Source organism: Bactrocera latifrons, unplaced genomic scaffold (assembly GCF_001853355.1).
Source record: "Bactrocera latifrons isolate USDA-ARS-PBARC rearing strain unplaced genomic scaffold, ASM185335v1 scaffold_93, whole genome shotgun sequence".
In the NCBI taxonomy this organism is placed as follows: Eukaryota; Metazoa; Arthropoda; class Insecta; order Diptera; family Tephritidae; genus Bactrocera; species Bactrocera latifrons.
Window position 1 is genome coordinate 299,237 of NW_017537634.1, and position 27,539 is coordinate 326,775.

Genomic DNA, 27,539 nt, shown 5'->3' on the forward strand with positions numbered 1-27,539 from the left:
TAATAACAGAAGGCAAGAGCAAACTCCAACTGACGCTGACCACTTCATTTTGCACTTCTGAGAAAATTCTGAATAAATTATAAAAATTTAACTTTGATGACCAATAAGTTTTGAAATTAACGGTGGATACACACTCTAAGCCTATAATTTCGCAACTGAAAGCAAAGCCACGTTCGATTTCTTCATACTCGCTGCCGTACCACTTCTGTGACTGAGCGACTTCAATACAATGATTATGTGCATTGAAATTTTCATGTGTGTTCGGCAATACGCACGCCGCTGCAAATATGGAGTACATTAACACTGCTCTGAACTCTGGGTGAAAAGGAAAGTTAAAGATGAAGATGTTACTTTTACTGCTTTTAGTTTCATTCATCAATAAGCGACACTCCATATATTTCAAAGGGGTTCACTCGCAAGGCACTAAAGCACATTGCGTTACTAAGTCTAAGGATCCAACTGTCGTGGGAAATAATTTTATAAGGTATCCGAGCTTTTCTTCTGCGTGTTACAAACTTTGAGGAAAACTTAACTGCCGGTTCAGGGCATTATTAGATTAAGATAGAAAAATAGTAATAAGATAAGTCATACCGACAACATTTAAACCACAGGGGTAAATATTAAAAAATTAGGTCTACTATGCTCAGCCGAAGGATCGATCTATTTTGTTTTAAGCGTTTCTTTCTCCTAAGATTTCTTGGTATGCTGTAAGTATAAATGAACATCTACACATATATTCCATCCATATTCCGCGTATTGAAGTAATGTCAGTTATAGTTCTAATATACAGTGTTGGAAAAAGTAATAGAAACACGTTAGTTACATTTGTAGGAAAGTATATTTTAAAATTTTTTAATGACAATCATTTATATGAAAATTGAAGTCTTTCGCTTGAAATAAGTAATAATAACATAATGCTTAAGACTTATGTTGGTGTACCCTTATTTGAGATACAGTGAAACTTCGATAAGTCGTAACCTCGATAAGCGAAAAACCTTGATATTTCATTAGTATTTCTTCGGTCCCTTGGAAAATTCGTGAAAAATGGATGTATTTCGGTCCCTTTGATAACTCGTATTTTTCTTGAGACAAAAATTGAAAAATGTGCATCAAAAGCCTCTACAACTCGTATTTTTTTTCACAAAAAACCATACGTGACGAAAACATAGTACGTTTTTTAAAGAAGTTGTTGCTAAACTGCTTGAAAGCATCGAGGAAAAAAAGGATTATTCCATTTCGATTTATGATGCAATGAATATTGCTCATAAAGCCTGGACAAATTTCAGTAAATCGACTATTAAAAACTGTTTTCGAGCTTGCGGTTTTGTTAAGGATCAAAATGTAGTCGTAATCAGCGAAGATGTACTTCGCATAGCAGAGTGGGCTCGTGTTCCACAAAATGCAGAAACACGTGYAAACTTTGATGACTACATTCATGTTGATGATGAGTTGGTGATTACTGGAAGCCTCAATGATGATGAAATTCTGGGGTTCGAAAACATCGACGACGAAAACGATGGAACATTTGAAATTCCCTCAGTTTCCACAAAGGTTGCGAAAACTTCAATTGAAAATTTGCGTCTTTTTTCATGGCATCAAATATTGAAGACACTATTTTTAATGACATTGTAAACATTGATAATGCCATAGATAAAATACGCCAAAATAATGTCCGTCAAAAACATATTACGGATTTCTTTTAAAATGAACACTTTTCTTAATTTTTGTGTACAATTTTTCAAAATACATACATACATATATTGATTGAACAACATATGTACTTTATATTTTAAATTTAAATAATCGCACATAAAGCTGTATCTGATAAAAAAAAAGTTTGCAAAAACTATGCCTAGAGATGCCAGTGGCAGTTGTATGTCTGAAAGAGAAATTACTCAAATTTAGGGAGATAAAAATTAAAAAGGGAATACCCTAAAAACGGATAACAGCTTTGAAGAATACCTGAATGATCAGTAAAATCTCGTCTGAAAATGTTGTCCTTAAAATGCATATGCTGGCCTTTCCTCCGTATTATTTCTGGCGAATTTGAGTGTTCTGAGTGACGAACAAGGCGAGAAGTTCTATCAGGACATTTCCTTAATGGAGAAGCATATGATGAATGCTATCACATTATTGTTAGAGATTTAAAAAATTCATACCAGACCGAGATCACGAGTTTCAATTTCAGGCATCAAATAGTCTGTTGTCACCAGCATCGTTTTTGAAGGAATGTGGGGCTACAAAAAACACCAATCCGTTGCTTTTTCTGAAGAGACAACAATTTTGCTTGTTTGCATAAAATTTTGAAATATTTAGAGCGAAGTCACTTATGAAAGTCGAGTGGCTACTGTTCTTGGCCAATCTGTATTTTGTTCGCTTTTAAATTAAGATCTGGCCGTAAAATGCGCCAAGTCGTCCTATACGTCGGTCCGAGTTGCTGCGAACGGCGCCGTGTTTACTCTTAGCTACAACTGCTATATTTTTTTTCATTGCGTGCTGGACGTAGCCTATTCGGTTGAATATTATCTAATCATTAAGTGCTGGGTCTCAAGATGGGTGATGGTGTTGTGTCAGTAGGGCGACTATGTTGACCATAATTTGAGTGAAGCGCTCGCAACACATTCTTTAGAGAACATGAATTTTCGTAATAAAGTTGAACGAGTTGTAAACGATGTTTAGGCTTAAGTTTTTCATGATGAAATGCCAAACAATTCTGAACAAAAATAACATGTCGGTTGACACGACTCACACGAGATCTGCCCGTAAACGGGCTATAAAAAAAGTACCCCTACTTGGTTTACTCGTTATAAGCTTTGTTTATGTTATTAGTTCACCAAATCCACTTCAGGAGTGTCTTACATAAATTTGTAATTTCATGTGTTTCTGCCATGAAAGTGGCTAAATAATAACACTTTAGATGTAATTTTATTAATTTTTTATTTTGTTCAACACTGAAATAAAGGAATTTTTCTTGTATAATGGAATTTAATAAATACATATGTATACGAACAGTTTACCATTAACGCTTAACTTGCTAACTGTTTTGAATCCCCTTATTCGAATTACTGAATAAAGCATTAGTAACTGTTTACAGTTTTTCAGTATTAGTTCTCGAGCAACTTCTAGCTTCCTTTCTGGTTTAAAGGTATATCTTTAATATGCACATATTATATTTTAGAAACACTAATTGAAGCTGACTAAAACTAAAAAAAGTCCTTTACATTTACAGTTACAATATAGCATAGTAGATTTAAGTATCGTAATCAACATTTATTTCTTTGGGTAAATATGGTAAATATTGGGGTATAGACAATAATTGAAATTTAATTCCGGTGCGGCTGCTTCGAAAATTCGTTATTTTTTAAAATTACACATTTTGTTTATTAAAGTATGTCCATATATTCTTGTAAATGTGCTCCTAACGATGCTTAGTCCACTTTAACAGTTTATTATTGTCATTTCAATATCGAAAAAGTCAACATTTACTACATTTTGTATAGTGAATGCAAAGTGCGGCGGTCGTTCTTGCTTTTGCTTTCGTTTTTTTACGGGCTGAAAATAAATATTTACCAAACAGAGTGGCGATTAATAAAACTGAAGCTTGCGGAGCGCATGAACTTTTGGGCATTACAATCACTTGTTTATTATTTATTATAATACTTGAATATAGTCATAAAGCATATATTTAGGCGCCAAACAAAACTAAATAATAAGCTACCATATGATTTTAACAAGAAATTATACTAAATATCTGTATGTATGTGTAGGTGCATTCAATGATCTAAAAGACTCTCTCGAAATAAAATTCAAAATGTTTACATTGAGTTAATTTACATTCGATTCCACTAGATATTGGTAAAAATATATTTTAGGACTGAAACATCTCGAATACATGTGGGGAGAGAGGTGCTTAGATCTATCTCGCTTACATAATTAAAATAATAAAACTAATACGAGCAGCACTTGCAGCGCTAAGAGGTATGTATGTTGCATACATTAGCATAGTTTCTTAAGGATAAAACGCGCCACCACAAAATATGTCTTATAATTAAAACACGAACTAGATCGATCAACTTAAAGTAAAATAGTGACGAGATTTTTGAATTTTCGAGCAGCGTTCGAGGATTATGCCTCCGCAGTTCGTACACACATGCATGCACCCAACTGCGTCTTTTCTTTCCAGTGAGTCCACAATGTTTGCGTGCATAGGACTGTCTCAGACGCAGTTGCACTTTAATTTGACTTCAGCACTTAAATACATATATACACGTATGTCCGAGTAAACATGTGCCAAAACATCGTTAAGCACATGGTAGCAATCCTCAAATGTGATGTTGTTGTTGTTCTCGAAAATTAGATACAGTTTTCAGGTATGTAAGTCGAATGTTTAACATTTTTCATTTTATATCAGTGGCTTCACATTTATTATAGATACAAATATTTCATAATATCAATTTCTTGTGAGTTTCGGTTAAGGATTTATTTGTATAAATAAAATCTTACACATTTTGATTTTTCAGCAATGTTTTATTGCATCTATGATCGGCAATTGGTGATTCCCATTCTGTATGCTCGACGTACTATTTGTATGTGTGTGTATGTAAGTTTGTTTTCGATTTGTGTGATGGACCTTCTAAGTGGGGCAAGTTTATATGGGCACATAGTTGCCCTTAGGCTTGTAGAACATTTTGCCAGTCAAAAACCGACGCCGTATTTCGGAAAGTAGCAAGCGTTTCTCCTTTTGAATTTTCTTCAAGACACCTTTATTCTCCTGTGCTCGCCGAGACAAATATGGCAAAACTTCATTGACTGGTCCATAGGGGATGTACTTGTACGCTGAGTAGCCGGCTTGACCTGAAATACACCGTAGTTACATATCTAGCAAATATTTAAAAATATATTATGACAAAAAAGCACCTGGAAATTGTAATTAAATTCCCCGCCTAATGGTATTTCAAAAAATGTTTTTGCTAAGTTGGTAGAACTGTTTTCAATGGATAAGAATATCGGACAAAGAATTTGTCTCATATTTTGTATTTGTAACCATATTTCGTGTGCGGAATCGTTGCCAATATTGGAAACGACTTATGGTCAAGAGATCGTTGAAGACATGCCTCGTTCTGAACGATCTTCGAACTCTTCAAATGATGAAAATGTTAAACAAGTTAAATATATAGTGCTTGAAAATCTTCAGGCAATTGTTAGAGAGATAGCAAGAGAGCTTGACTCTCACGTGAGTCCGTTCGAATGATTTTCTTGGATATTTTGGGTATGAAACGCGTTCTTGCTCCACCCGTCCTGATATAGCTGAATTTACCGTAATCCGGTCTCTTTGGACATGCTTAATCCTACGAATTCCACAACTGTCGATGAGACATGGATTTATGAGTTTGACATGTAAACAAGTCAACAATCAGTGGAAGGGAACTGGTTTTGCAGTCGATCGAAGAGATAAGACAAAATTAGCTGAAGGAGCATCACAAAAAGTGCTTCAGAAACATGTTTCGAGGACTGGAAAATTCATTGGCAAAAATGTAGTACACCTGGTTGGGACGACAAAATATGGATGAATTATTAAGAAATTGTCTCAGTGGAAAAATTTTTTTTGTTGCATTATCGGATAGCATACACTGTCATTCTCTCAATCGAAATTCAAATTATTACGCTCCCAACAGCGTTTCCTGCGAAAAGGGAACAGAGTTGGGAACGTAGCGACTCCACCTCCTCTGAAAGGAAGAGGTTTGAAGCTATCTAGTTTTAATTTGGAGAGAATATTTTTGACGTCATTCGCCATCGCGCTTTGGAAGCCTTTTTTTAATTTTCCTATTTATTTTTACGAAAACCTGTTTTATCGGGGTCAAGCTAAAATAAAAAAAAGCATTAATTTTGTTTCTTCAAGTCAAAGAGGAAAATAGTAGGCTTCGAAATGCTCTTTCTACTGTTATTCAGTAAAAACGAACACAAAGGCGCTGAATCTATCATTATGTTCTCATTAATATCGAGACAATTTTTTTTTCGATCAAAAGTCTCTGTGGAAGTAGCGGTATACAGATATGTTCCCGCAAGTATACGAAAATAAATATGTGTACCAGTATTTTACATTGTACATGAAAGCTTACTTTATGATCTCTTGCGAAAAATCAGTCGCAGCCTTAATAACTTTAACTTACCAATTATGTAGATCACTGTCTACCAGTGTTTTAATATTGTATAGTATATGTGGTTCTAAGGTGTAAGAGCCCATACATACCTAGTGGGAAGGTGATATAATCGCACATTCCTAATAATTGACCAAAGCAGATGACTTTATCCTCGGGTGAGATACCAATTTCCTTCATTCTTTCGATAGCAAAGCGCACTGTGTCCTCGTTGTGTGATGCCACCATAATTCCAATCTTCTTAGCGTCCTCACCGGAGTCTTTCAATAACTGTAAAATAAATAGAGCAGGTCATATTTTCAGTTTGGTCTTGAAGGCGCAAATACTCGTCGCTTTACTCACTTTTATTCTTCGCAGGCATTCAGTCAATGTTTTGTGGTACATATCAGTGGTGGCCTCATAATTGGCGCAGATAGGATCCGGATAGTCCATGCTAGCCGCGCGCTCTCGCTCCTGTTCCATATAGGCGCCACGCACTAATTTGGCGCCAAAATAGAAGTTCTGACGTTTCGCTTGTTCCAGATCAGTGCACACCTAAAGTAAATGTGGAAATCAATGAGTTCATGGAAATTTACTGACATTTAAGAGACTATTATCTACCTCTCCGAAGGTTTCTCGCAAGTAACACTGATATGTGTTGAATACGATGGCCTTCTCTTTGTTGTATTTTCGCATCATTTCCAGAGTGATGCGCGTAATGGCAGGTTGGAAATATGTCTGTTCAGCGTCGATCATTATGCGCACGTCCAGATCCGCAGCAGCCTACAAAGCAACAAAATTAGTCAAACAAAAAAGTAAAGTTGAAGGAAAATAATTACTTTAACAATAGTATTGACACGGCGAATCATGTTCCTGAACATTTCCTCTTCTTTGGGCGGAATCTGTGAGATCAGTCGACGCATTTGTCCGGTCTGTGGGTCTGGCACACGGAATGTGTCACTCAACTGAGAGTCCTCATCCACAATGCCAGACCAGGGGAATAAGTGGAGAATACTTCAAAGAAAAGATGTACTTGTAGCTCATGTGCGTATGCAATGTCGATGAGAGACTCACCCTTCCTTGTCCGAAGTAACATTCTTCAAGAAATCCTGCACGTTTTTATTGTCACCCAAACTGGAATAGTACTTTTCCAGATCTTTAATCGTTTTGTGATGAGTCAGTACATTACCCTGACCACCGACTAGGTCCTCCATGTATTTGCGAGTACGCATTATCACTTCCGAAACTTGCAGCTGAAAAGAGGGAATTCCAAATGATTTATTATAAAGTTAAGTCTTTTTAACAGCGTTTTCAAACTCACCAAAAGCTGGGGCCGTCCAAGCGCCGTAAGCTTAATTGCCGTAATACCCGTACCAAAGGTGGCGCCTAGGTGGGACAAAATCAATTAAAAGCACGACAGTTAGAGCGATGGATGCTACGACCTTATATAGCTTAATAGTTATATACAATTATATATGTATTTACATGGCGGGAATACTATTCTATTTATTTACCACAGCAGCAGTCTCAGGTGTACATACATACATACAAAGGACGAAACATTTATTCGTATGTACAAAATGATAAATGCTTGGCCAAGCTAGAATACAAACATTGTATATCTATGTAAATCCATGTTTAGCTTACCCTCAGCAACGGGTCGGGGTACAGTTTTGTGATCGTCATCTTTGTTAGTGGGTTAGTGGAAATTATTGGTTTTGATTTCATAAGCAGTAAACCAAATTTGAGTGAATTCATTGGTGAGGGAAAAAATCAGTAATGTGTTAAAAATAAATTTAGTACCAAAGTAAATAAGTAGTGTAACATAACATTAACATAGCAATAAAAACCGAATAGTTTGAATAATAATTATTTTAAAATAACAAATACACTTTTCATAAAGCAATAGATTTTGATGAAATTTTGTTACAAAGATAAGTTAATAAAACAACAAAGTTTGATGGTAAAAGAAAGTTCTGTACCACTTTTTAAATTTGGTGCGAAAAATTTGTATTTTTTTTGGGTGAATTGGGAAGGTTCAGTATCTGAAAAACTAATGAGAAACAAGTAAGGAAAGGCTAAGTTCAGATATAACTGAACATTTGATACTCGTCCAACTTGCAAGGATTAAACCCGGGTCATATCTTCAAGTACAAAGGGTTTATTATATATCCGACTTTATTCATTCTAAGCACGAAGGTGTACCGTTATTATTAGATACGCTCTCTCAATTTTATTCCTCATTGTAACATAAGTATGTTAGAAGAATGTTATATAATAAATTTGGTTGAAATCGGTCGAGCAAGTCTCGAGATATGTGATGTCATCTAAATGTAGGATGTGCCACACCCATTGTCCAATTTTGAACTCGATTGTTCACTTAACGGCTGAATGTATCACATAAAACTAATCGTGATTGATATAGTGTTATATATATATTTAAATGATCAGGATAACGAGACAAGTTGAAATCTGAGAGAGACTGTCTTTCTGTTCTTCCGTGCAAGCTGTAAGTCGAGTAAAAGTTGAGGTATCTTGATGAAACTTGGTATGCGCCTTCCTTCGTAGGAGTTCGTAAATGGGAGTAATCAGACTACTGTAATAGCAGGAATAGCCAAAATGGCCACTCACTTCGTTCCTTTGCCTTCCTTAGCGAGCAAAATGTGTCAAAAGTTGAGCCCCTGGTAAAAACGCAGAAATCAGCCGTCTTTGTTTGTTTTCATTTGAACAATGTTGCCATTGCTCAATACGCATGTATACTTTTACAATTTTTCATAATATAAAATATGAAAACTGAAAACAAAATATTAAAAATAGTTTATATATTTATAAATAATAGCATTCCACTCTGATTTTCAGTTATTTTAAGAAAATTTCAAACATATTGAAGACAAATTTTATAATTACTACAGTATATCGAGATTGGCAACCCTGCGTTGTGAGACAGCAATCAGCTGACACGTTTCTACGGAAAAAATCCAAATGCTGGGGACTCCTACGGCAACCTACGGAAAAGAGAGAAGGGAGTAGCGTTTTTCGCTGTTCACTTACATTGCACGCCCATAAGATAGGTCGTATCAGCTGACACGGGCCACGGGTATACGTTTTTGGCTGTTTATGCTATAACTCCCACAATGGATCACCTATGTGCAAAAATACTATGAAAAAGTGGACATAGACCCTTCCTCTAATAAATGTAACTGCTCCTAGGTATCAATTATTTTTTAACTAAGTATTTAATACCGAATATATCAGCTAATATGTGAGATATCTTAATAAAATTAACAGAGCGTGTTTTTCTTATAACGGTGCGTCTTTGTGGTTGGAAGAAATAAAATCGAGAAATGTTCGGGTATATCCGAACTTATCCCTTCCTTACATGTTTGTTTTTCAAAGAATCCTTATGTCGAGAACGAGACTCTTTTTGCCACCACTTGAAGCGAATTATGAATATGTGTTTATTAGTTTATTTTTTTTTAATCCCAAATCAAATAATTAAAAAAAAATTAAATAGATTGTCTCGAAACTCGGCATAACTTTCTAAGGTTGTAACTGATGTAATGGGCAAGACTATATTTATGGTCACTAAGAAATTCAGTGCCTTTAATTTGTCTCCCACTCTGGTATACTTTTCACCCAACAGTTGTTAAATATTACATTAGGTAACCACTATACTCAATAATTTCAAAATTTTGGTCTTATTTACAAAATTTATTTTAAGTCCCTATTGGGAAAGAAACCAATGTTACGCTACTCTTTGCAAATATTTGCAAACTCATAGAAACTCCTTAAACTAATTAAGCTCATCCTGGTGCTTACTGGGAATAAAAAACGTACTTTGTTTATTACAGTTCAGGGCGCATTTGAATATAATCTCATTTATTTATGTGAGTGAGCGCAATAAGTGCTCTCCTATTTTAATTATAATGAGTTCACCGCTTTGAAACTCTTTTCTATGGTTTTATATTCTGTGTAGAATTGACTGTCGTCGCTTTTCCTTTGGAAATATTATTTTTTATACATAATTACTTATTTGATTGAAATAAATAGAAACGAAAAATTAATTTGGAAAAAATTGGGGTCTGCGCCTTTGATACGTAAATAAAATATCTTTACAGCGTTTTACTCAACCAGTAACGGAAATTTTCATTGCATTAATTAATTGCAACTACAACTACCTTCAAGAGTTGGGCTAACACATTTTTGAGAATATTCATATTATCTTAAATTGTCACAAGGAGGTATAAACAACGGAGAACATTCTTTTAAACGCAATTTTCTTTTGTGCGAAAACAAATTTGGTGTTTCGATAGCAAAAGCTCTTGGTACAAATGTATTTATGACCATCTGTACATAATTTGTTTGCACAAATGATTTATATTTAGAACATTTGGGACTCATAATGAGTATAAGCTTATACATAGAAATTTATGTCATTGAGAACCTTATGCAAGGAAAATATATTCTTCACAATTTAAAAGATTTTATGTGCAAACATACTACAACAACACAAGCAAAATAAAGAAACTGGTTTTAAATTTTAAAACGCAATTGGAATGCAGACAATGTCGAATAAAAAAAAATCGAAAATCAATATTTTAAATCTTCACTAAAGTGGGACATTCGACATTAAGCCTTAACTTGTTGCTAAAGAGAGTATTATAGTTTTGTTCACATAACGGTTGTTTGTAAGTCCTDAAACTAAAAGAGTCAGATATAGGGTTRTATATACCAAAGTGATCAGGGTGACGAGTAGAGTTGAAATCCGGATGTCTGTCTTTCCGTCCGTCCGTCTGTCCGTCTGTCCGTCCGTCCGTGCAAGCTGTAACTTGAGTAAAAATTGAGATATCATGATGAAACTTGGTACACGTATTTCTTTACTCCATAAGAAGGTTAAGTTTGAAGATGGGCGAAATCGGCCCACTGCCACGCCCACAAAATTGCGGAAACCGAAAATCTATAAAGCGTCATAACTAAGCCATAAATAAAAATATTAAAATGAAATTTGGCACAAAGGATCGCATTAGGGAGGGGCATATTTGGATGTAATTTTTTGGAAAAGTGGGTGTGGCCCCGCCCCCTACTAACTTTTTTGCACATATTTCGAAAACTACTATAGCTATATCAACCAAACTGTATAGAGTCGTTTCTTTTAGGATTTTCCATATACAGTTCAAAATTGGAAGAAATCGGATGATAACCACGCCCACCTCCCATACATAACCTTTGTAAAATCACTAAAAGTGCGTTAACCGACTAACAAAAAACGTCACAAACACTAAATTTTACGGAAGAAATTGCAGAAGGAAGCTTCACCCAGGCTTTTTTTAAAAATTGAAAATGGGCGTGGCGTCGCCCACTTATGGACCAAAAACCATATCTCAGGAAGTACTCAACCGATTTCAATGAAGTTCGGTATATAATATTTTCTTAACACCCTGATGACATGTACCAAATATGAGTGAAATCGGTTTACAACCACGCCTGAAATCTCGATTATCACCATCATGCGAGGGTATAAAGTGTTCGGTGACACCCGAACTTAGCCCTTCCTTACTTGTTATATTGTGGTATTATTACTGTATCAGTATTTACTGCGAAGAGTGAGTTGGGGTGGATGCAGGACAATACCATAAGCGTAGTAATTGAGAAGAACGTTTGAGAAAGTTATAAGAGCCGAGAGCCAAATAGGCAACGTACAATCTTCTACAAGAGTGTACAATTGCTGGCGTATGGCGATGATTTTGATATTATAGGTCTGAAAAAAATCACCGTTAGTTCTGCTTTCCCCAGGCTAGACAAAGAAGTTAAGCGAATGGCCCTGCTGATGAACAAGGACAAGACGAAATATTTAACTCCTGTCATCAAACAAACAGTCAGCGCATTCGCGTCCTGGCTTCTACGTCACTGTTGTCCGTCATAACATTGAAGTTGTAGATAATTTCGTTTATCTTGGAATCAACATCAACAACACCAACAATGTCAGCCTTGAAAACCAGCACAGAATCACTCTCCTAACAGGTGCTACGTTGGTCCGAGTGAGCAATTCATAAGTAAAATCCTCTCTCGACGAATCGAAATTGGTCTACACCAATGTAGTGATAGTAGTAGTATTGGGGAAAGTCGATAGGCGATTTTCTTATAACGGCTGAGCGTTTAAATAAGCTTGAAAGTTTATGGAAATAAGATAAGGAAGAAAGGAGTATATTTCAAAAAGTTGCAATAAAATAAAAAATTGTATTAAATGAATTACATAATTCAAGTAAATGAATGCCATACGTTGGCCACTATAAAACTGGGACTTTATGAATATTTGTCCATATTCGTTGATCAAGATATGCGAAGTTTTGGCTAATATTCGGATATTATTTAAAATTGATTTTCAAAGATAAAAAAGATTCGTGGACGTTTCTCAAAACATCTTTAAACAAAGAAGGAACACATTAACAGATAATCATTGTTCAAGCTTCTTTACGTGTTTTTATTTTAACGTATAAATGATCCTATCCCTATGACTCCAAATATTGGAGTTTTCGGATAGATGGTTAAATGATTCGAATGAAACTCCCAGTTGTACTCATACATTTAGAATGTACAAAAATGCCTATAAATATCATTATTGCCATTATTCGTCAAGTTCAAAATAGACTGGGAGTAATATTATATATTTTCACGGTGGAAATAGGTTCGGAGGTTCGACGTTGATTGCCGTGGGTCGATTGCTATGTAAGACAACTTATTTCGTTCCACTCTCTACACTCACAGTGGTAATTACCCTTCAGGGGTTTTCGTATTTTAGGATAACAACCACAAGGAGACAAAACTGATTTACACATTTCATTATTTATGATATAAGGTAAGTTTAGGAAAATCATTTTGATTAGTTTATATGATATTAGCATATTTGAAGCACTAATAATTGCATTGCTTTTAAACGTATGGCAACTCTCTTTTACTCCCTTACCTGAGACGGCTTCCAAGCATTTTATGAAAATCTCCATGTTACGCTCGCAAGTAGCTTCATTCAAGTAGAAGTAAGTTCGCGCACTGCTCACTTTGTAACGACGGTCGGCGAAGGACTTCTCGACATGATATTGCGCTATCGTACCATCATCTTTGACATCGCCAGCGCTAGAAACTGAAGATCTGTAACAGAAAAATTTGTAAGTAATCACCAAGCAAGTAGAAATAGTGGAAACTCACTCAACTTCACGTTTCTCAGCCTCTTCCTGAGAGAGATCCTCCTCCACAGAGTAATCGAGAATCGGTTTCACACCAAACGAGCGCAACCTGGAAAGTTTCCATAACATGTAGTAAAATCCATAAATAGCAGATAATCGCACGTGTGTGTTAACGGTTATTAAGTTGCATGTGCATTTTTCTGGGTTTCGTATTTGTCATGAACGAGAGTTATTACGGCACTTATGGGCACACATTATTACATGCGGAATTTGTATGGAAAGTAATGGATTGTTAGATGCGAGTAGTCAAGTGAACTGTGACATAATTGCTTTACGCCTTCTGGGTTTGTACCTGCATTTACTTGTTTACTTACATACCATAAATGCAGGAAACTGTTTTCAATAGCGCTGCATCATTGAGAGCGAAATAATGGACAAGTAAATGTCACGAGTAACAGTTCGACTATGAAATTTCAATTGCGGTGGTGAGTGCGGGGATTCACAAATACATATGCATGATTATGGATTATTGATGCTGTTCCGTTTAGTAAATTACCCAACCACTATGGGTCAGTATCATGTGACACACCTATATTTAGTTACTCTATGCTTGTGTGTGTGTGTGTCGTAAGTGTACACAGAAATAATTTGATAATTATTTAATGGTTTGAACGTTAAGTTTTAGTGAATTCTATTTTTTTATTATTGTTAGAGTCATGCCACATGCTTTATTACACGAGTACATACGAAGTTATAAGTATGTATGTGCATGAATATATTATAAACTCGCATAGGTGATATTAATAGTAGAAACCTTTCAAGAGTAGGCACGATAGTACGTCTATTTTCGCCCGCAACAAAGTGTCCATAAAAAGATAACTTCATCAGTAACGCAAAGAGCCGGTCACCTATTAAAGCGCGTGTAATTTTCATTATCTAGGAAAAGCGGCAGCATAGCACGAAAGCCGTTAGCAAGAGTCGTAGCCCCAAGCGCAAATTGTGATTGTATTGAAGCGTTTACGGGGGATTTATTGCGTTTGTCGAAAGCGGGCAATTATCGGTGTGGCATGAATATGGGTTGGCACATGTGAAAATATAAAAAAATAGAAAGAAGTGTTAGTTTCGTTTACTTTGGAAATTACCTTTCTAGTGTTGGGATGATTTTGACTTGATCTTCGCCAGCTACAAAATGACCATAGAACGTAGCCTTCATCAGCATTGTAAACAATTTGTCGCCGAGCAATGTATTGGCGATCTTCATTAGCTGTGATATGTGTGGTATATACAAAATGATGAATATCAAATGTGCATTTAAAGGATATGTAAATAATATATATATTTATTAATTATTTATAATAAATACTTGTGACACAACATATTGCCCCAGCTATATTTTCATTAATATAGTCAAATGAACTGTATGTTTCTAGCTTAGGGTTGACCTTAATTTCCTAACCACAACCCTTAATTGATTCCATATAAAGTTTTTGCTCAATTGCAGGCCTTTAGAAAGACTGAAAAATTAAAAGTAAGATACAATATTCCTATGTCCTTGTACTTAAGATCTGGTCACGTACATATGTGTACATTCCCACTCAATTACTTCATCAACGGAAACTTTGCATCTTGAACCCCTCTGAAACTGTCTCCTGGCATTGAAATAAGTCACGCATTTGATGAAATCTTTCAAGAACAACCCTAATGTAAAAATTACATTTTTGAAATATCAGAATTTTCATTTCGCCGCTGTAAGAGGTGGCAAGGTTTAAGATTTCTGTGCTGGATTCTTAATTTAAAATTTCTAAGCATTAATAATGACTTCTACGCAGGGATAAGGTTGTAAACGCCAACTATTAACGTCTCATAAAATAGTAACGAAATATTTTAATTATTGTCTAATGAAATAAGAAAGTGGCAAACGAATGCACAAAAGTGATTTTCTACTTTAAAATATGAATGATTATTCATTGTCATACATACATATATACTTACATAAGTACATTTAATTGTCTAATATGACTGAAATAAAATATAATTTATGATAATTTATCCACTGACTTCGGCAATGTTTATGAATAAAAATGTTTTTTTTTGTGACTGCTACCTTTCTCAATAGAACCAAACGATACATAATACATTATATATATATAAGTATATTATACTTATTTACTATATAATTATATCTTCAACAGCGCGAACTTAGATCGTACATAACGAACGTGCGAGTTTAGAAAACAAAAATTTTGCACTTTTGCTTGTGAATCTATTTCTGTCAAATATTTGTATATTTTTCATGGCCCGCAATTGACGTGTAATGTTCTCTTAGGAACATTTCAGAACGATCATATATGTATATGAGCAGATGTCTCAATATGCATGTAGGAGCGAATATATGTATTTGTGGTCAGTTTGTACTCGAAATACCTACATATAATATGTATCATTATACAGTGGTGGGATGAACACCAACGTGCAATCGTCACAACATCAAGGCCGCAGTAATTCACCCAATTTCAACCCACGATGATTAGCCACAAATTATCTTAAACACTCGGTCGCCAAATTTAAACTGTCGGATTGTCAGCTTTTCAGATGTTTTTGTTATTTGTAGTCGCTAAATAGATAAAATCTGTTGAGTTTACACATGCTGGTGTATACTGGCCCTTAAGTGGAACTTTTTTAGTAGTTAGTTTTAGGTGATGCGTACAACCGTTGCAAGAGTATAAAAATATATATAATATTTTCATACGCTATACCATCAGTGAGGTAATATAATATATTCCGTTAATATAGCTTGAATCATACCATTGAGACATTCGTTCCGATTATAAATAACTCCCTTATACGCATTCCATATTTTTGGAACATATTACTGGGCATTCACTTGATTCTTGTCTTGAGGTCTACAAGGTGCGTTCCAAAGTAAACAGGACTAAAAAAAAAACAGAACAAATGGTGTTTTACGGCAAAATCAATTTATTTTATTCAAAATAGTCTTCTTCTGCTTCAATACAGCTTTTTGTACGGCCCAAAAGCATGTCGAGCAAGTGTTTTAGCTCGTTGGCCGGTATGGCCGCCAGTATGCCGGTGCCAAATTTTTGAATGACCTCGTCTGCATAATGCTTTCCTTTCAAGGGCGAATTAGTTTTTCCGAAAAGGAAAAAGTCGCGCGGTGCCATATCAGGTGAATCCGGGGATTGGTTAATGGTTGAAATTGATATCCTTCGAATGTTGCATTCTGATGAATTTTTGGTCGTCAGTCAATTTGTGCGGAACAAACCATGCACATACCTTTCGTAAGCCCAAATATTCAGTAAAAATGCGATAAATCGATGTTTTGGAGATGTTCAATTCCATTTCCATGAATTTCAATGATGATTTCGGCTGACTTTTTAAAGAATTCACGCATAGTTTGGATGGAATTTCCGGTGATCAAGAATTTTGATTTTCCCACATGTTGATCGTCACTTTGAAAACGTTGAAACCACTCATGCACTCTGCTAGGGGATAGGCAATTATCGCCATAAACTTGTTCAATTCACTCAATTGAAACATTTCGGTAAAAGTTTTACCAATTTAAAAACAAAATTTAATGTTGGCTCATTGTTCGAAGCTTATTTTCGCACCGATAACACAAACATACTGACACTTAAAACGCAATGACTTCACTTCCAATAGACGAAATGTCATGAAATTCTCACCAGACAGTTGATAAAGACAGCAGATTCTAACGCATCAGTCGACATAGATACATATATGTACGTGGCAAAAAGTCCTGTTTACGCACCTTGTATAAACACTTATTTTCATTCGACGATCAATGGATATTATAAACAGATATAAACCTTCAATAGATGATGTTGCCAATTACTTGGAATAAAAAATGACGCAGTCATAAAATAAACCAGAAACAGAGGACCGTAAATAGAAAATTCTTATAACTTCCTGTGCTACGGTTTCTTAACCAAAAAGAATGTGAACTGAATTTTTGTTCAGTTTTTGAATTTCTGCAGGGATGTATAAATCCTTTAATAGTGGAAGAGTTCAATATCTAAGTTAATCAATTAGTTTGCAATGTTGCAACAAGAGACCAATTTATAAAAGCATCAACGGTTTATTTAATTCAAATTAGGCGTTTTTGCGCACCATCTTTCTAAGAACCCCCACTAGACATATGACTTTGAAACAGTGACTATGGAAAATAATACTATTAGCGTAGACAATGTCCATTTCATATAAGGAACTACTTTTTTTTTATAAGTTAAGTGATTAAGTAAGTTTTAATACGTCGGGAAAAGTGTAGTAAAACTTGTTAATTAAAGTTTCGCGCAGAAACTAAATTGGTGAAATATTTTTCTAGGTATGACTGTCAGTGACATCTTGTGCCAAGTGCCATATCAAAATAATCATTAGTGTTTAGTATATACATGTCTTTCTGAAGTACATAAAGGGCATTGGGCGACTTTTACGATGAATGAAATTATTCAACAAAGAAGTTTTAATAAATTTGGTGTGGGCAATAAAATTTTTGGTGCTGAAACATTCAGAATTTTGGAAAAGGCCTTTGGTGATAATTGTTTGTCGCGAGCAAGTGTTTTTGATTGGTAAAAATTATTTAAACAGGGTCGCGAACACGTTGATGGTACCAACTCAGATCAGAACATCAATAAAATAAAGAAATTTATGCTTGAGAATCTCCGATTAACAGTCAGAGATGTAATTGGCATCGTTGTAATATCGGAAGAATCAGCAAAAACCATTTTGAAGGATCAATTGGGCCTAAAAAATGTGAAAGCACGATCTTAAATATGTTTATTGCGTTATTTGTGAATATTCTAACCTCAATTATTAAACAAATATACATACTCATTATGACTTATTTTGCTTTGAATAAAAGTTAGTCGCAATAATTGAAATCTATTTTTCTAATATTAATTAAATATGCACAATCGAGTATATTATGTTTTATATATTGAAGGCAATATCAATATTCTGAATCCTAAAAGGGCTCTAATTGCGATTTGATTATGCCGCTTACGAAAAGGAAGCCCTAGAAAAGGAAGTCCGCACTAGAAGCCATTTGTGCCATTAGTGCCATTAGTTAATTGCTTCACTGATGCTTCTTTGAGGGTTATTAGAATGCATAAAGTTTTTTTTTTTAGCTGCAACGGCGCGCCTCTAAACGCAAATCAATCACTTAGGAATAGATGCGGCACAGTCATGCGTTCATTTGCGTACATCATTACACATGTATGTACTGCTATTTTCATGCTCGCAGCTGTATATTAATTTCCATGAAGTTACTTAACCACAAATATATTTCTCATTCGAATTATGTGCGTTAAAGTTCTCTAAATTTTATACAAAGATTGCACAATAATAACATACATACACATACATACATACATATGTATTAATCGCATGCCTCTAGTTGGAGTAGATAGTATATGGTACATATGTACATGTACTAAATGTAAGTACTTTATTCGTCCGCTGTTTGCTTAAAGATGAAAGTGTTCTTAAACCATAAACCTGCAGCTACGAAAAACAAATTATATAAAAGCGACTGGTTGAAGTTCAGTTAGTGAATCATCTGAAAAGAACACGCCAATGCCAACGTAATCACATTTTGGCAGCAAAAGAATGTGGTATGACGTCGAACGTCCCCTGTTGGCAAAATTCAAAACTTTGTGAAAGAATACCACATGCATTTCTCTTAATAGCATTTGACACAGCAATACTACCGCATTTTGTGTTTCTCATTCAAGAGTTTCCTACTTTTATTTAACTTAAGATAAGGGAAATACTTTAAATCTCGATGGACGTTGTATTCAGTCAGCAGCAAAAATATATTTTCGGTGTCGTGAAATGGTGTATAGAGACGTCACGTGACTTTTGAAAAAGCTGCTTTGAAGAATATATTCAAAAAGTGCTAATCAAATACACATAGGTTCATACCACTACACACTTGGCATGTAAAAATGTAAGTTCATATATTAAGGTGTGTGTGCATTATTTCCGGCGCCATAAAATCTTTTCATATTGAAAATTTATCTGCATTAACCCGCGCAAACTTTTCTACGGCCGTCAGCATGAGCGAATCACGCGACGGCATGACGTTTGCGCTCGTGGGCGTCTATTTGCTGGTACTCTCCATTGTCGGTTACTCGGTGGTACTCTCTGGTTTATCACGTTCGTTCGTCGTCGAATACATACATACTGCAAGTATTCGTGTTCTTTCGTGTATATGTATGCCTTTCTGTTGGCCGGTTTAGGGGGCTTGTCGTTTGATGGCGTCACCACTATCAGACCTGCGATGCCGGTGGCAATAAATTCCACCATCTATTACACACAAACTCTTGTACATATACATATCTACATAAGCATATACTACTTACAATAGCACGAGGAACCCGTTTTATATAATTTAAAACTTTTCATGTAAGTATAATATGTACATTATGTGCAAATGCAGTGTAAAAGAAGAATCCTAAGAAAGTAGGTGTATCACGCGACTAACCGTCATAGCCGGAACAAATCGCCACACCTGATGTAAGTGCAACATTTGCTTAATTTTTTTCAACGAGTGAAAGCCAAAACGTCGGACTCGTGCCTTCGATAACAGTTGGCTTATGCACTTGTCTAGCTATTTATTTTTGAACTCTTATGTACTAGCCACCTTTTGAACCTTTGAAAGAAAATCGGTTGATTTGCCATACATTTGAATCACAAACAGAAACATTGGGAGCGTAATTTATACATTACATACAGACTGAGATTTAATTATTATTTAGTTTAATAAAAATAAAAGAAAATTTAGCCTTCGTTGTAACCTTCTTGATATAATAATTTGATATGCTACTTGGCTAGTTCTGTTAGGAACTTGCGAGTTTATTATTCCTCTATCTGACATACCCGGTTGTCTGATATGATTTATATTATATGTATATACTATATTTAATTCCCTAACTCTTAAAATTTTAATGATTTTTCACAGAAACATAATTGTACTGTACAATTCCCAGACTTGGCCTTGTTTTGCATTGAAATTAACCTGTTCTTCGTATGTACATATGGTATATCATGATAGAATGAAACTTCATAGTAATATTTATCTTCTTTTTCATACAAATTTTGTCGAAAATTTCTCAAATTTGGAAAAAAATTATGTCCATTGGCGAAATTGTATTTAAGCATAAGTAGTTCAATCAATAATCCCCCCTTTCATATCCCGAATATATCCAGTAATTCTGACTTATTCCGAAATTGTTAGCCCAAAATAACGATTCTCTTAATACAAACTTGGAACACAGAATATATAATTAAAACCTGTCTCCAAAAGTATGAAATAAATGAGTATGTTTTAGTTGTAAAAATAACACGATATTATTTAAAAGAAAAAGAACCTTTGGCAACACTTCTGGCGAAATGTCAGAACTCTGACTAGCGACATTTCAGATCTGTTCTATTTATAATTTATAGGTACATCTACATATATATGTATGTGTATAATTGCATGCGTGCTCTTAAAGAATATGTGTACATTTAATTTACCTTGAGATTGTTCTCCACTACAGGTTCAATGGAACAAACGGTGTACACCAAGTAAGCGCGTATCAGCTCCCATGTTGTTTTGCTCTTGAATGCCGCGACTGGATCATTGAAACTGACATCCAGTGGATCACGTTGGGGATTAACAGGAACATTTGGTTGTTGTTGTGGGGGCTTATGAGATCGGGGTCGTTTTACTTCAGGCTCAGCCTCTTGCCGAGCAGCAACTACGGATCGATCAAGCGGACCTCTCGTGAATAGTGTATGCCGTGAGCTGTAGGCAGGTGAGAAGAGAATGCTGCTGAGAAGTTGGCGTTGCTGCTGCTGTCGTCGACTTAACTGACTCTGTGTTACCGCTGAGTATTTGGGATCGTCTGCTTTACGATTGCTTACATGACGTACTTGCTGCTGGTTCGTTGATCCTAACAATGCCGATGTCGATATTGATGGTGTGGCGGTTGCCTCACCACTCGATCTCCACACAGATGTTGCGCTCCTATTACTTTTATTGCGACTATAAACCAAATTTGATGTGGCACGTTGAGCACAAATGGAACGCAAAAACGCCATTACATACACACACACTTGTATTAAGTTTTAAGTTGTACGACGGGAACAGGAATCAAATCAAACTGATTGTTGCACTGATTAAGCACCCACTATTAAGTTGTCGGCTGTACTATTTTTGGGGTGATTGTGTATTTCTTCCGTGATAGTTCCGCACTTGTATGGCTATATTGGATATGAGAACAATGTGTCGGTGCAAATCGCTAACTTTACTTCAGAACCCCGCAACAAACAGTTGCCAATTGACCACTAACAGCAAGCTTTCCACAGAATTTGATTACAATTCACTCTTTTCAACACAGTTATGTACGTACATATGTATGTACATGTATCCAAAGACTAAAATTTGACCTAACTAAATTCGATTGACGCATGCGTTTACACACCCGCTCTTCAGTGTCGACCGTCACTTGGCGCTCCTTAGATTTTGTGACCGTACTCACAACCGCATATATGTACATACATACGTTTGTGTATATGTATTTATATATAGCAAGAATTCTAAAATGAACGGTTAACTATATTTTATTTTTTATTTTCTTTTAATGTGAGATAGATTTTTTTGGTTTAATTTGGACATGTAATACTTCAAAAGGAAAAATAATAAAAAAATTGATTGTTAATAACGAATAACGTCATATTTTTTGACTTGTTCTATTTGCCATTTTCGTCAATCGAACGATGAAATGAATTTACACCTCAAATTAGGAGAGTTTTATTCATGAAAAGATGCTCCAATTTGGTTACGGAAAAGGTGTACATGTGTATTCTATGAGGTAAGCATATAACCCGTAAGCTAAGCTGTGGAAAAAATCCTCGGATGCTCCACACACGTGCGATTTCCATTAAATAAATGCTTCACATTTCATTTGAAATACGAAATCATTCTTAATCATTAGTTTATTAATTTAAGGATATATAATACATATGTCATATAGGTACTATTAATTATATCACAACTTTAAGATATACTTTGCTTATCTGTTGCTTTGGTGTGGCGCATACCATCATATCCAAGTACATAAAAAAATTAGTGTAAATAATCGTTTCTATTACCGTTTGTCCTTGGCTTTGCTACTACTCCGTAGTAAAATCACTTCATCGTTGAATGAAAAGTGTTTACTTTCTGCTTTACTACACACTGCTTTATTGACAATTCACTACACCGTTATTAATGTGGCAACGCGGCATAGAGCCAAGATTGCGGTATGATTATCAAGCTAACGAACTTTTAAACAGAAAAAGCCTTTTCGTCTTTTAAGTCCAGAGTATTCCAAAAGAGTAACCGCACAAAACTTTCGTAATCCCTTTTTCGGCCTGAAGCGGTTTTTTCGCATTATAAAATGTAGGATTTATGTCATTTATCAAGGTTTTTTTTTTTTAATTATAATGAAGACAACTTTATATTTTTGCATCAGATTATCCTTCTACGATATTTGAGTGAGCAATCGACAATCGATATATGACTATGTAAAATGTAAATGAACTGTGCGAATCTTTGGGTACAAGAAATCCGTCTTTCTCATGTACCTTTGTAACTAAAAATTACCGTTTGTGCTTATAAGTAGTCTATATTTGAGAGTATTTGTTACTATATGCACGAAAACGCTATCCTGTAAACTAATAATGAAAATGCGTAGTTAACGATATGGAGTGAAAGCTGATGCTTACAGTAGTTATTTCCATAAAAGTGCATACTGAATATGCAAATGGGAAGATATTCACACAGCGCTAATTGTAATAGACACAAAAAAACGAGTTTAAATCAAATTGACTCATGTGATCTGTCATACTTTTCCCCCTAAACTTAATGTGTATGGTTAGTGGGTTTGCTGATGCGTTTGTAAGTAGGAATATGCAAATCGTTCGTGTTTACACAGTGATTAGTAGTCCGTCTGTCTGTCTAAATTTAACAGCTATTTAAGATGTGAGAAGATAAAAGTGAACGTGAAACACCACTTAATAAATTTTCGATCCAATTTTTGATCTGCTAAATAAAAATCAACGGGAGTAGGGAAATTATATCCCAAATATGGAAAGTTTCGGTTAAAGTTGAAGGATGTTTTTCAACTGAAAGACAATTGTTGAAGATAAACATACAACTATAAGCAGATATAGTTTTTTATACTCTTGTAACAGGTTGTTTGGCTTTGTTTTTGAAAAAAAATAAACACACATTAAAGGTTTGTATGTTGGACTTGACATTATGACAATTATTGAACTTTTTTTAAGTTCTTTGGGTTAACGAACTAGCTTACGCAATAACTAGGACTCGATTATATTTGTACAAGATTGTGTCAAAAGACCAATAAAATAAAAATTTGTCAGAAATGTTTTAATTCCAAATGTCAAAGTCATTAGTTTGGCTTTATTGTTATTATTCACAAATATCTATATCAAACATTCGAGACAAAGAAAAAAATATGTGCTTAGTGATGAACATGATTCAATTATATGTATGTAGATAGTTGTGTCGATATGGTACCTGCTTTCTCTTATGAAAGAAGTGTTTGCATCCAAGTGTCAAAAATTTTTTTGGATTCAAATATCACTTAAAAACGCAATTTCATTGCTTGAAATAATATAAAAATTTATTTCTGAATCACAAAAACAAAACAGTTGCAAACAGGGCTATCGACACAAACTTATTCAATTGAATAATGGAAATAATTGTAGCTTCTCAATATGATATTTTCACGTAACCGAATTTCGTCTAGACTTCTAAAACACTTGTTCGCATTTACATACATATCGTCGTATGTACACAGGTGATAAATCTTGCCCCATACCAAACCGGCGAAATTGTCGTGGCTTTCGGTTAAAACACGCTTTAACTGCGTTAATTCTGAAAAAGCTCACTTTGTGGTTTTAACTACGTACATATGTATGTTCATATTAAGAAACAAATATATGTACATATGTACATATGTAGGAAAGACAGTAATGAATGTTTAACTTAGACTTAGACTCTTAAAAAATTCAATTGAACTTTGACGCTCTTTGCACATACATATGTATGTATGTACTATATAAATACGATCCGATTCAATCGGTGCATACATATATATATGTATGTATATGTAACGTATATTTCCAATATCAGTAATCATTGAAATTTGGTGATTTCAAATGTAGTATCTATTTGAAATAAACGCACGTATCGCGTATTTATTTCAGCAGAGCCCTTTCTAAAATGCGTCGTTATTAACAAGTTAGAGCTAATAAAGTTTACGTTCAATGCAACGATGCGCATTAAATTAATTAGATCTCTATTTGCTAATTTCACTTTGTTTATCACCTTTTAGTTCGATCTGGTTACGAAGCTATCTGGCTTCGCGCGTTGCTGTCAATTATAATATATGCGAATTTGACAGCTAAGTGTTTCTCTAATTTTCTTATTGGCGATCATTTGCACTGTCAGTTGTCACATGTATCTTTTGTCCTTTCCTAATCAAACTAATGGAATGCTAAAATCAAGTCAAGTATCTAAATATATCTATCTAAACATACATACATATATTAACCAGTGAGAGTGGCTTCTCTATGAATGAATTCTGCTGCAAATGCAATGTACCGTTATTGCAGTTTTTTTTAGTTAATGTGCAACTGCAGCATAGTTTCTTGGTGAGAATGTGACTATGTATTACTAGAAATTGTTTAGTTCTAAAGTTATGGCCGAATTTAAGATACTTGTAATGTGAAAAAGATTCACAAGCTTTTGCTGAAGCAACTGTTCTATCCTGTTCATTATGCTATAAGGAATTATTTTCACTTGTTAGATTTCTCTGCCGGGCATTTATGGTATGTATGTATGCAGTGGTATATATACTCTAGTTGATAAATGAGAACAGGTACATTGAATGCAAGCTTATAGTGCTGCAACAAATTATTTACTCAACTCTGTACTCGTATGCCACTAATGTTGGCATCGAGCAGAAAATTAATGTATACAAAAGCAGTCAATGGATAATTTCAGTATATCTCCGACTCGATTCGGCTCAGCGAGCCAGCGCGAAACACAAGCGATGTGTTGTCTAATGTCAAGCTACACATGTGCATATTTATCTCTGTTGCCTGTGCTTCTCAAAGTACTTGCTCTGAGTTATATAACTTTTTGCATATCCTTTCAGTGTCGCTCTCCCACATCATTATTTCATGTAGATTTCGCCAAAAAAAACTTTTTTCGGAGTTGCTAAATTTAAAATTTTTTTTTATTCGATGAATCATTAAATAAATAATGGCTATTTTAGAAGCCAAAATGTGGTAAACGCATAAAACATGCAAATTCTTGATTTCATTAACACAATCGCTATTTGAGCACATTTTTGCCGTTTCGTTGTGTTGAGATTTTCGCTTATTCGCAAAGAAATCAATACGATTTCCACTTTTCACTAATTAAACACTGTGTTGTTGCGGGGTTGCATATTCTGAATGAAATTCGTGCTAGTTAATTTGATTGTTGAACTTTTTCACAAAAATTACTTGAAATATGTGTTTGCTTAGCAAATTTGCAGTGGAAAAAAATCTGTATATGCAGAGTTCTCAGCGAATCGACTACCTTTTCTTAGATTTTGGTCAACCGACCAGCGAATCACAAGTCCCGAGCTGAACGGTGCACGACTGACTGATTGAGACCAAATTCTGACGAGGTGAATCGAGCCAAATTGGCAAACGGTGGTGGCTATAATGACGACGACAGCAACGACGAAAATGTTGATCTGACCGCGAATTACACTCAGTGAGCGCACGAATAAAGCATACTACAATTTAGCTTAATACCGGTTCTTGTTTTCGCGCTATAAGCTGTTCACACGCGATGCTCGGCAGGAGGCGGTGGCCCAGTCGTGTGTGAGAGATGAGACGCGGCAGCGAGGTACTGGTGGCAAAGAGCATACACACTGTGCACATTTGCAGTCATTTAAGGTACACGAGTGTATCTACAGAGCAATTTTCGTTTTGTAATTATGTACTATAACCACATGTACTTGGTAAAAAAATAGTACTTTCGTTTGAGGGGCTGGGTTAAGAAAAAAAAAACGACAGTAGCGAAATGAGCAACGCGCATGCCATCGATGTCATCTCCCATGGCAACAACAACAAAGGTCAAAAATTTGTGAGAGACGGAAAATGAAAGTGAAAGAGTGAGGAAAAATTTCACCTCTTCAATTATTTTAGCCTTGCTAGTTTTGTAAAAATTCTAAACCGACTGACTTTGTTGGAAACAATAGTAATGTCCCCTTTGGAATTTAAGTTGAAATTAATTCACCACACTTCGCAATTAAATTTTGGGAAAAAAAAATTATGACACAAAATATAATCGTCTGTCGAATGATGAGCTCTGTTGAAATTTCTTAAATTTTTATGACATCAATGCCACTCTTCCATGATTTTTTAGTAATAATAATATTTTATATATTTGTGTATATATAATTTTAATTTAGTAAAGACTGTAATATGTGTAAGTTGATATAGAAACATCCATGAAGTATATGGGCTGCTATACTTCAAGTATGTTCCCCTATTCCAAATGTGTTCATTTTAAATATTTGTAGAGTACTTTCTCTGCGACGGTTTAGTCCTTTCATTATTCGTAAGTGGTCATTTCAATTTCTCATGAAGTTCTTAACACCTACATATATACATATGTATATCTTGCTAACCGATTGGATTATGATCCAATATACATTTATAGATATCTATTATATAATAAAACATTTAAAAATTGTAAGTGTATTGGTTTGAAGTAGTTCTCGCTGTGCTGCCTGCGCAAGCTTAGATTAGTTTAGGTTAGGTTAATATGTCGATCTTAACAGAGATCTCCTTGAACAGTTGTGGTACCTACGACTTCTATAACTGATAAAAAGGTCCTCATAAGTCGGCGAATCGATTTGAGCATGTCACGTTTGTTAAGGCGGTTAATGTCAGTTCCGGCTGTGTCTCCTGGAAAAGTTTAAAGTTGATTGAATAGATACTAAACTCTGGTATGGATGCATTATTTCTTAATAAACACGACATAAATGTTTATACTTCAGAATCTCGAATAATGTAATAAAAAGGAAACCGCCGTAGTAGTAGAAAAATCGCCTATATTCAAGACGATAAT

The 27,539-nt window shown here is 34.9% G+C and overlaps 1 protein-coding gene across 5 annotated transcripts; it reads right to left on the reverse strand.

Moving 5' to 3' along the window:
- Positions 1 to 3,522: 3,522 nt before the first annotated feature.
- Positions 3,523 to 26,161, reverse strand: LOC108977648 (proline dehydrogenase 1, mitochondrial). 5 transcript variants are annotated; one of them, XM_018947433.1, is made up of 13 exons: positions 25,995 to 26,161; positions 20,873 to 21,601; positions 14,133 to 14,254; positions 13,341 to 13,427; positions 13,102 to 13,283; positions 7,785 to 7,823; positions 7,459 to 7,523; positions 7,212 to 7,390; positions 6,977 to 7,151; positions 6,759 to 6,920; positions 6,501 to 6,692; positions 6,251 to 6,428; positions 3,523 to 4,854 (listed from the first exon to the last, which is right to left on the reverse strand). In XM_018947433.1, the coding sequence occupies exons 2-13, from the start codon at positions 21,437 to 21,439 to the stop codon at positions 4,649 to 4,651; spliced, it is 2,154 nt and encodes a 717-aa protein (XP_018802978.1). In that variant the 5' UTR covers positions 21,440 to 21,601; positions 25,995 to 26,161; the 3' UTR covers positions 3,523 to 4,648. The 5 variants fall into 5 exon arrangements, with proteins under 5 accessions (XP_018802978.1, XP_018802976.1, XP_018802977.1 ...); XM_018947431.1 differs by lacking the exon at positions 14,133 to 14,254 and adding an exon at positions 14,461 to 14,582 and having other exon boundaries at positions 25,995 to 26,159; XM_018947432.1 differs by lacking the exon at positions 14,133 to 14,254 and adding an exon at positions 14,461 to 14,582 and having other exon boundaries at positions 25,919 to 26,159.
- Between the last annotated feature and the right edge of the window lie 1,378 nt (positions 26,162 to 27,539).